The sequence below is a fragment of the Andrographis paniculata genome, unplaced genomic scaffold (genome assembly GCF_009805555.1).
Source record: "Andrographis paniculata isolate CXL003 unplaced genomic scaffold, ASM980555v1 Contig51END, whole genome shotgun sequence".
Taxonomy (NCBI): domain Eukaryota; kingdom Viridiplantae; phylum Streptophyta; class Magnoliopsida; order Lamiales; family Acanthaceae; genus Andrographis; species Andrographis paniculata.
In genome coordinates, this window is record NW_026137586.1 from 4,529,421 (window position 1) to 4,545,225 (window position 15,805).

The window sequence follows — 15,805 nt, forward strand, 5'->3', positions numbered from 1 at the left end:
TTGGAAACTCATTAATAATGTTTGCTACGTTTTGACGGTGAAAATCTAGTATTTGAAGTTGCCAAAGTAACCTCTCTTATATGAAATTTTTACTTGATAACGTAAGTGTTTACATGTATATTTTAATTCATGTGATTATTCTTCGGCCCAAAGGCAGTCGATAATTGACAGAATAAAATATGCATCTGCGATAATATGTATGGGACAATTATATAGATTTAACTTGTGTGAATAGTAAATCAGTCCAAAGATTGGTTACTGTTTGACATTACCTTATTATCCGTATATGATTATTGCAACAAGATGACTGCTTGCAGTTAATGGCATTGATCCAAAGATTAAACATTAATGTTGCATTTAGTGTCTTGAGATGGGATTGCATTATTTTATTTTGAGTTTCATTATGCTACTTGAGTACTTATGTGTATATTTATTCCTTATTATCTTCAGGATCGAATCTTATGGTATCTTCTAACTATTCAGTCCCAATACTGTCTGGGGACAACTATCAGCACTGAAAAGAATCAATATTGATTCATTTGGGCTGTATGGATCTAGATTTGGCATTAAGGATAGACCAACCCCCTTCTCTTACGGAAGAAAGCACTGCAGATGAAAAGCAGTTATTTGAGAAGTGGGATAGGTTTAATCGTCTTAGTCTAATGATTATAAAGAAAAGCATTCCAGAAATCTTTAGGGGCACGATATCTGATGATATCATTACTGCCAATGATTTCCTTGTCGAAATTGAGAAACGCTTTACCAAAAGCGATAAGGCGGAAATGAGTACTCTTCTCAAGAGTCTCATTACCATGAGGTATAACGACAAAGGAAATATAAGGGAATACATCCTGAACATGTCTAATACTGCTTCTAAGTTGAGCGCACTTAAGTTAGACCTTTCAGAGGACATGTTAGTCCTATTGGTTTTGCTCTCACTTCCTACTCAATACGATCAGTTTAAAGTCAGTTATAAGTGTCAAAAGGAGAAGTGGACTCTTAATGAGCTCATCTCTCACTGTGTTGAGGAAGAAGAAATGATGAAGCGTAATAAGACTGAAGAGGTACATGTGGTGGATACCTCAAAGGATACGGGCGGCAAGAAGAGAAAATATAAGGCCGTTAAGGTTGAGACTGCTAAGGCTCATGTTCCAACTCCAGCTCCTCGGGCTCATCCTGAAAAGACTTGTTTCTTTTGCAAGAAACCTGGACATAAGAAGTAGAATTGTACTAAGTTTCACGATGCATGTGAAGAATGGTACGTTTCTTACTTTGGTTTGTTCTGAGGTTAATTTAGCTTCAGTACCTCGAAATACTTGGTGGTTAGACTCTGGATCAACTACTAACATCAGTATTTTAATGCAGGGTTGCCTAAGCTACCGAAACCCAACTGATGCTGAAAGACGCATTTACTTTGGAAATGGTGACTCAGTAGAGGTGGAAGCCGTGGGCATTTTCAAGTTGTTATTGAGTACTGGACATTTTCTTGAATTGCAAGACACTTTTATTATACCGTCATTTAGACGGAATTTGGTTTATGTTTCTTATTTGGACAAATTCGGTTATCATTGTTCTTTTGGAAACAATAAAGTTGAGTTGTCTTTTAATTCATGTTTGGTTGGTTTTGGTACTTTTATGGTGAATGACAGTTTATATATGCTCGATATTTTGGTTTCCTATAATGAGGCACTTAATATGGAATCAAAAGGTACTAAACGAAAATTGCATGACTCTAGTTTATTGTGGTACAAACGTTTAGGTCATATTTTAAGAAACGGAGTTGAAAGACTCATTAAGGATGGAATCCTTGATTCCATAAATTTTTCAGACTTTGACGTTTGTCTCGATTGCATTAAGGGTAAACAAACCAAGGTTGAAAGGATAGGTGCTTATCGAGCTATGGATGTCTTAGAATTGATACATACAGACATTTGTGGGCCTTTTCCCACTTCTTCGTGGAACGGTCAATAATATTTTGTGTCATTCATAGACGATTATTCTCGATATGGTCATCTGTACCTTATTAAGGAAAAATCTGAGGCACTGGACATGTTCAAAGCATTTAAGGCTGAAGTTGAAAATCAACTAAGCAAACGCATTAAGACTGTCAGATCTGACCGTTGAGGAGAATATTACGGCAGAAATGATGGCTCGGGTGAACAACGTCCAAGTCCTTTTGCTGACTTCCTTAAGGAGTGTGGAATCGTCCCTCAATACACCATGCCCGGTTCACCTAGCATGAACGGTGTTGCTGAGAGACGAAACCGCATATTGAAGGATATGGTTCGAAGTATGATTAGTCAATCTTCTTTGCCACCATCATTATGGGGAGAAGCATTAAGGACAACAGTCTTCTACATCCTTAATCGAGTGCCAACTAAGGCGACTGCCAAAACACCCTATGAACTCTGGATTGGGCACAAGCCTAGCTTAAATTATCTTTGAGTGTGGGGTTGTCCAGCTGAGGCGAAGGCCTATAGGCCAAATGAACCAAAGCTAGCACCTCGTACAGTAAGCAGTTATTTTATTGGCTACTCGGAACGGTCAAGGGGTATAAATTTTATGATCCCACATCAAGAACTATTTTTGAGACGGCTACTGCCAAGTTCTTTGAGGATGTTGAGTTTATGGGGAGAAATACAGTTTTAGACTTTACTTTTGAGGATCAAGAAATCACTGTGTGATTGATCAAATACCTCATGAGTTAGCAGTCATTCCAGCTCCCATAGAGTTTCAAAGTGCGAATGAGGAACCCGTTCGTATAGAACAAGAACCTATGCCTATGGAACAAACTCAACAAACTCAAGAACATACAGTTCAAGAGCCAACGCAATTGCGTAGATCCACTAGAGAACGAAGAAATGCCATTCCGGATGATTATGTGACATTTCTTCAAGAAAGTAAGGATAATGATGGCATGACTGAGGATGATCCAATTAATATTTATCATGCCATGAAGGGTCCTTATTCAGATAAATGGATTGATGCGATGCGTGATGAGTACAAGTCAATGCAAGACAATAAAGTTTGGAAACTTGTCCCATTGCCAGAAGGTGCAAAACCCGTAGGTTGCAAATGGATTTTTAAAACCAAACGGTATGCAAATGGTAATGTGGAGAGGTATAAGGCACGTCTTGTAGCTAAAGGCTATACTCAGAAAAGGGGATTGATTAGAAAGAGACTTTCTCTCCGGTTTCTTCGAAGGACTCTTTTAGGACAATCATGGCTCTTGTGGCATACATCGATTTAGAGCTCCATCAAATGGATGTTAAGACGGTGTTTCTGAATGGTGACATTAATGAAACGATCTATATGGTACAGCCAGAAACTTTTGAGGTTGGTGACCCAAAGCAAATGGTTTGTAAATTAAGAAAATCCATCTATGGGCTCAAACAAGCGTCTCGACAGTGGTATCACAAGTTTCATCAAGTAATTCTCTCATATGGTTTTAAGATGAATGTGGTTGATGATTGTGTTTATCATAAGTTCAGTGGGAGCAAGTTTATTTTCTTGGTTTTGTATGTGGATGAAATTTTGCTTGCCACAAATAATGTGAGCATGTTGCACAAAACTAAGAAATTTCTCTCGAGTAACTTTGAAATGAAAGATCTTGGTGAAGCATCTTTTGTATTAGGGATCCAAATATATCATGATAGATCTCGGTGTATTCTCGGATTATCTCAAAAGAGCTATATTGATAAAATACTCGAGCGATTCAGCATGCAGAAATGCAAGTCGAGAGATACCCCTATAGCTAAAGGAGAGAAATTAAGTCTCAGCCAATGCCCTAAAGTAAATCTGGAAATTGAGAAGATGGAAAAGATCCCCTTTGCCTCGGCAGTTGGGAGCCTCATGTATGCACAAGTATGTACGCGTCCAGATATTGCTACATAGTCGGTGTGTTAGGCAGATACCTTAGTAATCTTGGATTGGATCACTGGAAGGTAGCCAAGAGGGTGATGAGATACCTGAAGAGAACCAGTAATCACATGCTCACATATAGGAGGTCAGACCAATTGGAGTCGTTGGATACTCTGACTCCGACTTTGCAGGATGCCAAGATAGTAGGAAATATACATCTGGCTATGTTTATATGTTGGCTGGTGGGGCCATCGCTTGGCGCAGTTCCAAACAGACACTCGTTACCAGTTACACGATGGAAGCTGAGTTCGTGGCGTGTTTTGAGGCATCACAGCAAGTGATTTGGCTAAAGAACTTTGTCGCTGGGTTGCGAATCATTCCGATGGTTGAAAAACCCATCAAGATTTTCTGTGACAACAATTCAGCGGTTGAATACTCCAATAACAATAGAAGCTCGTCAAGGTCAAAGCATATTGACATTAAGTTCCTAGTTGTGAAGGAGAGAGTGAAAGATCATCAGATTTCGATCGAGCACTTAGGGACAAAATCCATGTTAACAAACCCCTTAACTAAAGGTGTAACGCCTAAGGTCTTCCATGAGCATACTGCTCGTATGGGTGTGTTACAATTTGAAGAAGCTTCACTGTAGTGGGAGTATGCATTTATATTCCTTTGTCGTTCACTTGATATTTGTTTTATACTCTTTTGATCATTATTTCGGTTATGATGTTTTGGACATTATGATTAAGTAATTTACGATCTCATTTAGTTTGGACCAGTAGAAAATTGACATATTCAGATCACACTTATGTAATTTTCTCTCTGCACGTTCCATGATTGATCTATGTCATTTGATTACGCTGATATTCGTGATTACTATGAGTTTAGCTGTTAATACGGCGAATGCTTCTTTAGTCCTATATTGCTGTGATTGATGGACCAGATTGTTGCAAGCCTTGTTTTATAATAACTGAAAATTGAGCTCATAAGGAACAACATGTTCATTCAGACACATACTAGATCCAGTGGGAGATTGTTGGATTTGGGATCAAATATGTGTATCGACTATATTGTTAAAGTCATTATTTTATCCAGTCATATTATTTAAGTAGTCTAATTAATATAATTAATTATTGACTGATAGGTTTGATTGTTATGGAATGAAAGTGCAGCTACCCGTATAATATTATTATTTTGGTGACGTGACAAATTAATAATATTAATTAAGGGCATAATTGTAATTGCAATTATGTTTGCCCTATTATAAACAGGCTAGGGTTAGGTCCCCAGGATCAACACGCCGTAAAAGAGATCTGATTCTCCCTGCAGTTTCTGCTCCTCACCCGTCAAGGACAGAAAGGAAGCCGGCTCTCTGATCTTGGAAGACCAAACCTTTAATCACCCAAGATTTGTATATGGCTTTATCAGGTACGCTTCCGCTTTAAGAATCGGGCATCTAAAATTCAACAAGAAAGACAAAGAAGAGATGAAGAAGAAAAAAGGTCGAGAAACAACAAACTAGAAGAATAAGAGGATTAAGAAACGAGAAGAAGAGGAGGAAGAAGAAGAAAAAAGATGGAGAAACAAGAAACTTGAAGAATAAGAGAAAGAAAAAAGATGAATGAATAAGAAACGAGAAGAAGAGGAGGAAGAAGAAGAAAGAAAGAGAGATAGATGAAGAAGAAGAAGAAGAAGAAAAGAGGAAGAGATGAAAAAATAAAGAAGAGGAAGAAGAAGAGAATGAGAAGGAGTAGAAGCAGAAGAAAAATAAAATAAATTGTACAAGAACAAGAAAAAGAAAGAGAAGAAAAGAAGGAAAAAAAAGTTAATGTAAAAATAGAAGGGAGAGATAAAATAAAATAAATTCTAGAAGAAGAAGAGAAGAGGGAAGAAGTAGACGCAAAAATTTAAAATAAAAGAAAAAAAAACACAAAATAACTACTGCCCGTGATTTCCGTCGTCATCGACATAAGTGATTCGGCCGCGATTTGAACGGAACAGGTATTAATCTGTTTCTGCCTCTCCAACAGGAAACAATTGCTTCAATTCTTAAATTCACTCTAAGTCCTCTTTCGTTGGGTTTTCATTGTTCAATTTCCAGAAATTTTAGTTTATGCATTTTGCTTAATTTCTTTTCACTTTGGTTTTATTTAATTTAATTTGTGTTTTATTCGAATTCGCTTCCGCTAATATTATGCATTTTTGTATACAAAAGTATTGTTTGAATAATCCTATTGATCCGGGATATACTCATTTCGTCCCAATTTAATTGGTCTTTTGAGGTTTTCTAGTAGATTAAAAATACTCTTTTCATTCCGAATACCATATCCGTTTTACGGTAGATATGAGAATTTAGCATATGTATAATTAGTAAATAATTAAAAATATATTAGTGAAAATAATTATCGTATAATAAAAATAATTATAAATGAATATTAAGATAACTAATTAGTTTAATTAAAATTATAAAAAATTATAAATTTAAAAAATTTAAAATAAAATTAAAATGTATAAAAAGTTGTGTCGGTAATATAAAAAATAATAATTTATATTAGATTGTTGACTTTTTGAAAATATTTTTGATATAAAATTTACTTGGGCAAACAAATATATCTATTACTTTTTCTATTCTAAAACATCAAATCAACCAATATATTTTATTTTAATTAACTATCTATCAATCAACCTATCATTATTACAAAAATCAATTTACAACCAAACACCAATTCAAGTATCTTAATTTAAAAAAAAAAAAAAAATTCAAACCCAACTGTTAGAACAAGTAAAAAGCCAAAACCCACTTCTTGCTATTTTTGGTGATGTGCAGGCATCAGTCAGGTTGTCGCAGCAACTGTGAGACACAGTTTTGGCAAATACTTTACAGATAAAAGCTGTGGCCGAGTAGCCAACTTTGTGCAGGTCAAACTTGTTGGATATTTAATGATTCGGGACAAATCGATTTGTCCCATGTAGAGGACGTGCACGAGATGACACTTGTGTGCTGCACTTGTCCTGGAAGACATTTAATGCCTCGTCCTTGCTGCCCCAAAGATAGCACACAGTCAACTTTGTCATCTTGTGTGCAGGATTTGTATTTTGTATGGGTGTATGTTTGTTTTCGTGGGTGAGCAACCAGAACTTAGAGTGTCTTATTCTCTCCACCAGATAGAGTGTTGAGAGAATTCATCCATGGAGGATTGAAGATGAGAAGAAGGATTTCTTGGAATTGAAGCCGAATGAGATAACCATATGGTATGCAACCTTATTCTTAGCTTGGCCGCTAGTCTGCTGGTGTCGTTACGGTGCAGTAACAACCAATCCATAAGAGTTTGTAAAACTAAATGGAGCTTGGGTAGAAGATAGGTTGGGTAGTTCGGGTTGGTGTCTTATATGGTGTAAACCAAATATTTGATTTAGTTAAGACTCCTGGATTAGAATCCTCCAGATGTAGGTTGGAAAATTGAACTGGGTAAACAAACCTCGTATGTGTTGTTCTTCTTTGCACTCACTCACCCATTGATTTGTGCACGTACACAAATTGTTGTTACAACCACAAGGCAACTATGCATTCAAAGTTGTGTCGACTAACCACGGTTTCATATTTCCGCTGCGTATAAAACTCGGAGGCGTTGGACCTCTTTGGGACTGAAAGAGTATCCAACACCAACTAAAGAAACTCAATCAAACTCAAATTTCAACCTGTAACCAAACCTATCCCAAGTTTTGGTGGAGTCTCCTTGAGTGGTCACTAAATTTTCTGAAAGGCGATTGGGTCTTATAATGGAATAGCTGGGAAGGTTAGTAGTGGACATGATGGTAGGGTCAATGTCTCAAGGAATTTAGGTGTTTCAAATCATTCGATCTCAATGCCGAAAGATAATCATCATGCATCCCAAAATGGTGATATTAAGAGTGAGAATCATACAAGTCCACTGGAGATTAAGCCCAAGTCTTATTGCTGAGGTGGGTTGGGAGAGGGATGGGTTCACAAAGAAATAAGGGGAGGAAAGGGTGGGAATGCTTTCATCCGCTCAATTAGGTCGTCTCCGATGGCTCTGCGTCCCGAGAATAGTAAAATATCTCTCTTGAAGCCCGCAAAATACAATGCTGAAGATGCATTGGAGTTTCTGGGTGACTATTCACCTTGGTCTATGATTGAAGATTTGAGTTATGTTACCTGGAGCAAGAAGAGACCGCAGCTGCAGCTGCAGTTGCAGTTGCCGCCGCCTCTTCTGCCATGGAGGACCGCTACTATGATCTCTATGAGAGGATAAAATGGACATAAATCTTGGTGACATACACCTCCTTCGTAGATCCCCAGGTCACCGAATTGGGAATCAGAGGTAGGGCGACAACGGCTATGTACGAGCATGACCGCAAGAAGCGAGGCCCGAGTCATTCGTTTCATCTATCCTGACCCAACCTCTGCTAGTTCGTCCCGACAGAACAAGCAGACCACTTCTGTCGGGACGAACCGGCAGAAGTTGGGTCAGGATAGGTGGGATGAACAAACATAAAATAAGATTAAGGAACAAAAAGAGGCAAGAAGAAGATGAAGAAAAAAAAAAGATCGAGAAATAAGAAACAAGAAGAATAAGATACAAAAATAAATTAAGGAACAAAAAACGAGAACAAGAGGAAGAACATAAAAGACTGAGGAAGAATATGAAAAAATAAACCAGAGGAAGAGGAAGAAGAATAGACGGAGAAGAAGAAGAAGCAGGTGAGATAGGGATGACATACCGTGCCGTACCGAAACTACCGATCAATACCAATATCGTACCGAACTTTTCGGCATGGCAAAAACACATACTGGTACCGTATCGAAAATTTCGGCATACCGAAATTTGGTATATTGAAACTTTTGGTACACTACCGGTATATACCACTTATATCGAAAATTTCAATTTCAATACCATGTCGGTATATACGGCTTATACCGAAAATTTCGATTTCGGTACAGGATCGGCATATACCGATTATACCGAAAATATAATTTTAATTTCAAAATAATTAAAACAACATTAATAAATATCACCATTGTACACAACAAAAATATTATGGAATTTTTTTTTTTTCAGTAGTCTGCATATATTTTTTTATGATTTAAAAAAATTAATAATTATATTATTCAATAAAAATATCGGTATCATATCATACCGAAATATCGAACTTTTCAAAAATTTATACCGATACCGTAACGAAAATTTCGGTACGATATCCATACCGTACTAAAATTTTCGATATTTTCGACACGATACGGTAAAATAAGTTGGTATTTCGATATGTTCGGTAACTTTCTCCATCCCTAGGTGAGAAGCAGTACGAGTGAAACAAAAATAAAATAAAGTGAAACAAAAATAAAATAAATAGTACAAGAAGAAGGTTCGAGAATAAGTAAATATAGAAGTAAAACAAAAAATAAAAGAAATTCCAGAAGAAGAAGAGAAAAAAAAGAAAACATAACCTACAACAATAACCGAAGAAGAAAAAGAGAATATAAAAATAATATAAAATTTATAAGAAAAGGAAAGAAGAAAACTGAATCAAAAATAAAAAATAAGAATAAAATAAAGTTATGTGAATATACTGAGTGAGATTTATAAATCTCCGTAAGTAGAAATTATGCATGAGAAGTTTATCTCAAAATTCTCACTATGCAAAATGTGCTCTCGTTTGAAATCACCAATTTATTTATGAAATATTCTCCAGGGTCCCTAGACACACTGTTATACACCGGAAGAACTCAATATCCATATAGTCAAATCAAACGGTGGTCTACACCAGGTAGTCTACACCGGGTTTCCTCGTAAGGTTTCCCCGGGTCGCTTCTTCCTAGGTCGCCTCTTCCGAATGCATTGTTTAAGCATTGTATGTAAAGTCACAATAGACGGTGGCCTACACCAGGTAGCTTACACCAGGTTTCCCCAGGTCGCTTCTTCCCAGGTCGCCTCTCCCGCCCTCGGTGTATAATCAACGGTCTAACATAGTAAGACCATCTTATTTCATTTCAATGCATGATATGCATGCTTAATGAAAATGCAATGCAACATATTTCACACTATACATATATTATTGAACTCACTAGTTCAAACCACATCAATTTTGGAGCTCACAACTCCTTCAACATCAAATATAGAGTTCACAGGCTCAATCATATCACATACAGAACTCACAGGTTGAAACCAATTTATATACGGAGCTCGCAGGCTCAAACCACATAATTACAGAATATTAATCACATAGTACAATTTTCTGATATTCACATATTATCAATCAAACATAAATAACTCACAAAATAATATATTTATGTAATGTAGTTGCAAATGGATTTCTACTTACCTGAAATTCGCCAAAAACGTCAATAACTCTAACTCTTAAAGCCCTTTTTCCGATTCCAGTATCGTATCTAACAACAATTAATTACAAATATTACCCTAATTTACTAAATAATTATTTATACTCAAAACTTCCTCTACTTAATAAAATATCAATAATTCGTGAATACGAAAAAATATCTGAACTAGACTTTTAACGAATTCGGCGTAATTTTTTTCTTTTTTCTTTTCTTCTTCGCGTTGCTTCTGCCTCTCTTCTGCAATTGTGAAAAGGATTGATTTGGTTGAGGTGGGGGTGGGGATTATTACCCTTCCCCCACCGCCTTATTTATAATATATTATTATTATTATTATTATTATTATCATTATTATTTTCAGAATTATTATTTTATTTATTTATTTAGTTATTTTATTTATTTTATTTTTTATTTAATTACTACAATAAATTTTCAAGTGGTTTATATTAAACTTACACCACTAATATTCAAATAATTTATCCAATTTCAGGTAAATTATGATAATATTTTATTATTAATAAACAGGTAACGCATATATCAAATTATAAACAATTTAACATATAAGTAATTTATCAGCACTTAAAATGTGAAATATGTATTGGCCAATGAGTAGTGAGAAACTCGGGTATCACAATATATTGATTTAATGTTTTTTTATAAATAATATTTATAATTTTTGTATATATAAAATATATATTATTTAATTCAAATCAATTTGAAAAATAATTTACACAATAATTTTTTTTAAAAAGGTAATGTGTAAAAAATAAGAATAACTATAACAAATAAATAAAAAATATATATATACAACAATGAAGTACTATAAAATAAAATTTTATATGTTAACATTTATCATACTTTTTAATGTATAAATTTTTAAATATTCTTTCAAATCTAACGACTCAAAATTCGAACATAATGTGCAAAATTTAAAAAATAACCAAAATAACCAAATAAATATATTTTTTTGAGAAAGTATTAGAATATAATACTTAAACTCAAATAAATTAAAAAATATATATATATATATATGAATGAAATTACTAAATAAAATAAAGCATTAATTAAATTTTTGTATATGTTCTTAAAACTTTTTTTTTTTCAAATCAAAATATTCAAAATTTGAATATAATTTACAAAATTAAAATATAACCAAATTAATTAAAAAAAAAAACACATATGCAATAACAATGAAAAATTGATTATTAAACGTAAAAAATGGTAAACTGGTTTTTTTTTTTTTTTTGTCTCATGACTGATCCCTTTATTATTTTAATATCGTAACTAGAGTTTGTCGCAAATTAGTACCGTAACTGGAAATTTTTTGCAATTTTAGTCATCCGGTGCCGGAGATACTTACATGGCACCCATGTGGCTCGTCGGATGACATGTGTCCGCCATGTCAGCGATACCTGGCGGACACATAGATTTTTATTTTATTTTTTATTTTTAATTTTCAATTTTTTTGAAATTTTTTAATTTTTACAAAAAAGGCAAATTTTTTTAAAAAAATATATAAAAAAAAATCCAGGCATCTCCGGCGCAGGAGGACTAAAAGTGCAAAATATTTTCATTTAGGAAATTAGTTTGCGACATGCTTCATCAGTAACAAACTAAAAAAAGTAAAAGAGTCCTTACGGACTAAAAAAATTATTTTACCAATAAAAAAACACAATAGATAATTAATAAAATGTATATACAACAATAATTAAAATAATAAATTAAAATAACTTTTTATATAAAAGTATCTCTTACCGTCACCTCTCTTAGAGCATCCGTTACAATTACTTTCTTTATTACCTTTCTGATTACCTTTTAGTTTTTTATTATAACAAGATGTGTTACCTCTATTAGGAAATAGAGTTTATACCGATTTATTACCTTTATCAAGAACTCATTAACTCTGTAAAAATTATTCGGGCAATATATTAATCCGACTTCATTTCAATCATTTAGATTTTTAAATGCCATTAATTTTATAAATTTGAATAATTTGAATATTTCATAATATAAAATTTATATAATATTATTATGTTTTATATAAATTAATATTTTAAAAATAAAATATAATATTACATAATAAATATTATTTATATATTAATAGATAATAAAAATATATAAAAATAAATAATTATGATGAATTTTATAAAATTGTAAAGGTAATACGTAAAAGTAAGGATATTATAACGGGTGTTCAAAGAAGTAATTTGAATAATGATATGGATATGATGTGGATAAGAGATATAAAAAAATAATGCAGTAGAGACACTCAACTTAACGGATGTTCTTACCTTAATCATTATCTTTTCAATTTTTACTATAATAACTAGTTACTTTTTTTCGAAAAAGATACAGTTATTCACTATTTATTATATTCCTCAAAAATTGGTTATTTCAACAAAAAAAATTTTAAAAAAAAATTATATTTAACATAAATTATCTAATATATATGTTGATTTATTTGAATAATTTCAATTTTTAAAATAATAAATTATATGTTTCAATATATTAAAATTTATATAGATTAAAATTTAAAAATTTAATATAATATCATATAAAAATATTACTAGGCAATAAAAATATATAGAAATGTGTATAAATAAATAAATAATTTTTATATATTATGCAATAGAAATATATAAAAATAAATAAATTAGTGTGGATCCTATAAAATAGTAAAGGTAATGTATTGAAAGTGATTACTATAGCGAGCGATAAATAAAGTAATTTAAATATTGAGTTGGATATGATCTGAATGAGAAAAATAAAAGAGATAACGAAGTAGAGCTAATATGTCTAACGGATGCTCTAAAGTAAAATGCACAATAACTTTCTATATGGATATCCAAAATACTCTTTTAAATCAAAACACTCGACAACATAAATATATCTATTAGAATATAACACTCATATTCAAATAAAAAAATTGATGAATAGAAAATAAAATTACCACAATACATAATCGAAAAATACATATATAATATTAATTATAATTAAACAAATAAATAAATAACAAAAAAATCATACTTTATCATTCCTCATCGTTTATTTCCCGTTTTTTTTTTCTTTCTTTCTATTTTTTTTCCCTTTCTTCTTCCATTCTTCCATTATCTTTTCAGTTTTTACTAGTAACTAGTTATTTTTCTCATTATCTTTAGGAAAAAATACTGTTATTCACTGTTTATTACATTTCTCAAAATTGGGTTACTTCAACAAAAATAAAAAAGTAATTAAATATTATTTTAAAAAATTTAAAATTATCAGTTTAACATAAATTATCTAATATATATTGATTTATTTAAATAATTTCAATTTTAAAATAGTAAATTATATGTTTCAATATATTAAAATTTATATACCTTAAAATTTAAAAATTTAATATAACATTATATAAAAATATTATTAGACAATAAAAATATATAGAAATATGTATAAATAAATAAATAAATAATTTTTATATATAATGCAATAAAAATATATAGAAATAAATAAATCAGTGTGGATCCTATAAAATAGTAAAGAATTGTGTTGAAGGTGATTACTATAACAATAAAGTAATTTAAATGTTGGGTTGAATATGATGTGGATGAGGGATAAAAGAGATAACGAAATAGATGTAATATCTCTAACGGATGCTCTAAAGTAAAATGCACCATACTTTCTATATGGATATCCAAAATATTCTTTTAAATTAAGAGACTCGACAAAATAAGTATATCTATTAGAATAAAAAAATTGATAAATAGAAAATAAAATTAACATAATAGAAAATTGAAAAGTACATATATAATATTAATTATTATTAAATAAATAAAAAAATAACAAAAAAATCATACTTTATTGTTCCTCATCATTTATTTCCCCTTTTTTTTTCCTCTTAGTCTCAATTGATTCATACCTAATAAAAATACAAATTTTAAAATTAACTTAATATTTTTATATTATAGCATACTATTCTTTTTGTGGTATGAATTTTTCTATGATATTTCTTCAAATTATAATATTTAAAATTTAAACATAATATACAAAATAAAAATTTATCATAATATAACTGGGGAATATAACTTAGAATTGATTAATAAAAATTAAAAATAATACATAATAATAAAAATAATATAATCAATATAATACAGTCATAATGAAATTAAAATATTTAAAATTTGAAGATAATATAGATTTGCATAGATCAACACATAGTTTTACAATACTAGCACATACATAGCTGCTATAACAAACACAATTAGACATATTTTTTGAATGAACAAAATAGAAAGAGAATACAAAATATTCTCACGGCCACAAAGACACTATCACAATGAGAAATATCACAAAGACAACAATCATAATTACAACAAACAATCAATTCAAAACACAAGTTTTATTAATATAAAACAACTAGTCCGCAATAATCAAGATATAATCCGAGTATCACGTATGATCACTAAAGATCCATGTGAATTTCTAAGACATAAAACACTCAAGGATCAAATCATTTTGAATCTACACTCTTATGTCAAGTAAAAATAATTTGTTTGACAAGATTATTCCAATGTACGAGACATTTAACATATCCTATAATTGTTTTGCATTAAAAAATTTAGCCATATCAATTTCTAAACATTATCAGTTAAATGTGATACATGCACGTGAAGATGGAGTTTCTAGGAGAGTAATCCCTTTGGTCTAAGGTTGAAGATTCTAGTTATGTTACCTGGCGTTAAGAAAAATAAAATATATCGAAGGCCTAATTTAGAAGGAGTCGATCGACAATCCAGTAGAGGAGGTTTAGTTGGTTATGGAAATGACACGGTCCGACCGTATATAATTATAATCAACATAATTTTCTTACCCACAAAGTTCAATAGAACAAATGGATTAAGAATATGGATAAAAGAAAAGAGAAGGAAGAAGAAAAGATAGTGTAGAGAATGTGAATTAGTATGGATGATAACCAACCACGAGAATAAGTCTCGGACCTGAAATCAATCCATAGGTAAAACACAAACAATAGACTAAATCCCACTGCAAAGGATTGGAAGCCACGAACCGATGGAATCACTCCAAAGACCCGATTTGAGATTCTAAATGCGAGGAAATCACTCCCTAACACTAAAAAAATTATAAAAGTGAAATTCAATTCAAGATGTAAAAAAAAGGTTCCCATTACAATGATAGGCAAGGACCTTATACAGAGGTCCTTTAGGAAAATAAAATGCAACAAATAATAACATAAACAAACCAAAAGGTAAGTCTAATTAGAAGGAAATAAATAATTAGGGAAGTTTAAGATATGAAATTATACTATATGAAAACTTATAATAAAAGGAAATATATATTAAAGTACTTCTAGAAGCCTCCGTAATAAGTGATGATTCCCTTGATAATGTTTCATGATTATCGATTCTCTCCATAAGTGATGATTCCCTTGATATACTTCCATGATTAGTGATTTTCTCAATAAGTGATGATTCCCTTGATAATCTTTTATGATTAGCGTTTCTCTCCATAAGTGATGATTCCATTGATAATCTTTCATGATTAGCGATTCTCTTGATATTTCAATTGGGATTCTTGCGGGTCCCATTGAAG

The 15,805-nt window shown here is 31.7% G+C and overlaps 1 protein-coding gene across 1 annotated transcript; it reads left to right on the forward strand.

Annotated features, from left to right (window-relative positions):
- The first annotated feature begins 548 nt into the window (after positions 1-548).
- Positions 549-1,223, forward strand: LOC127253661 (uncharacterized). The gene has a single exon (XM_051278349.1). The coding sequence runs from the start codon at positions 549-551 to the stop codon at positions 1,221-1,223; it is 675 nt and encodes a 224-aa protein (XP_051134306.1).
- The last annotated feature ends 14,582 nt before the right edge of the window (positions 1,224-15,805 follow it).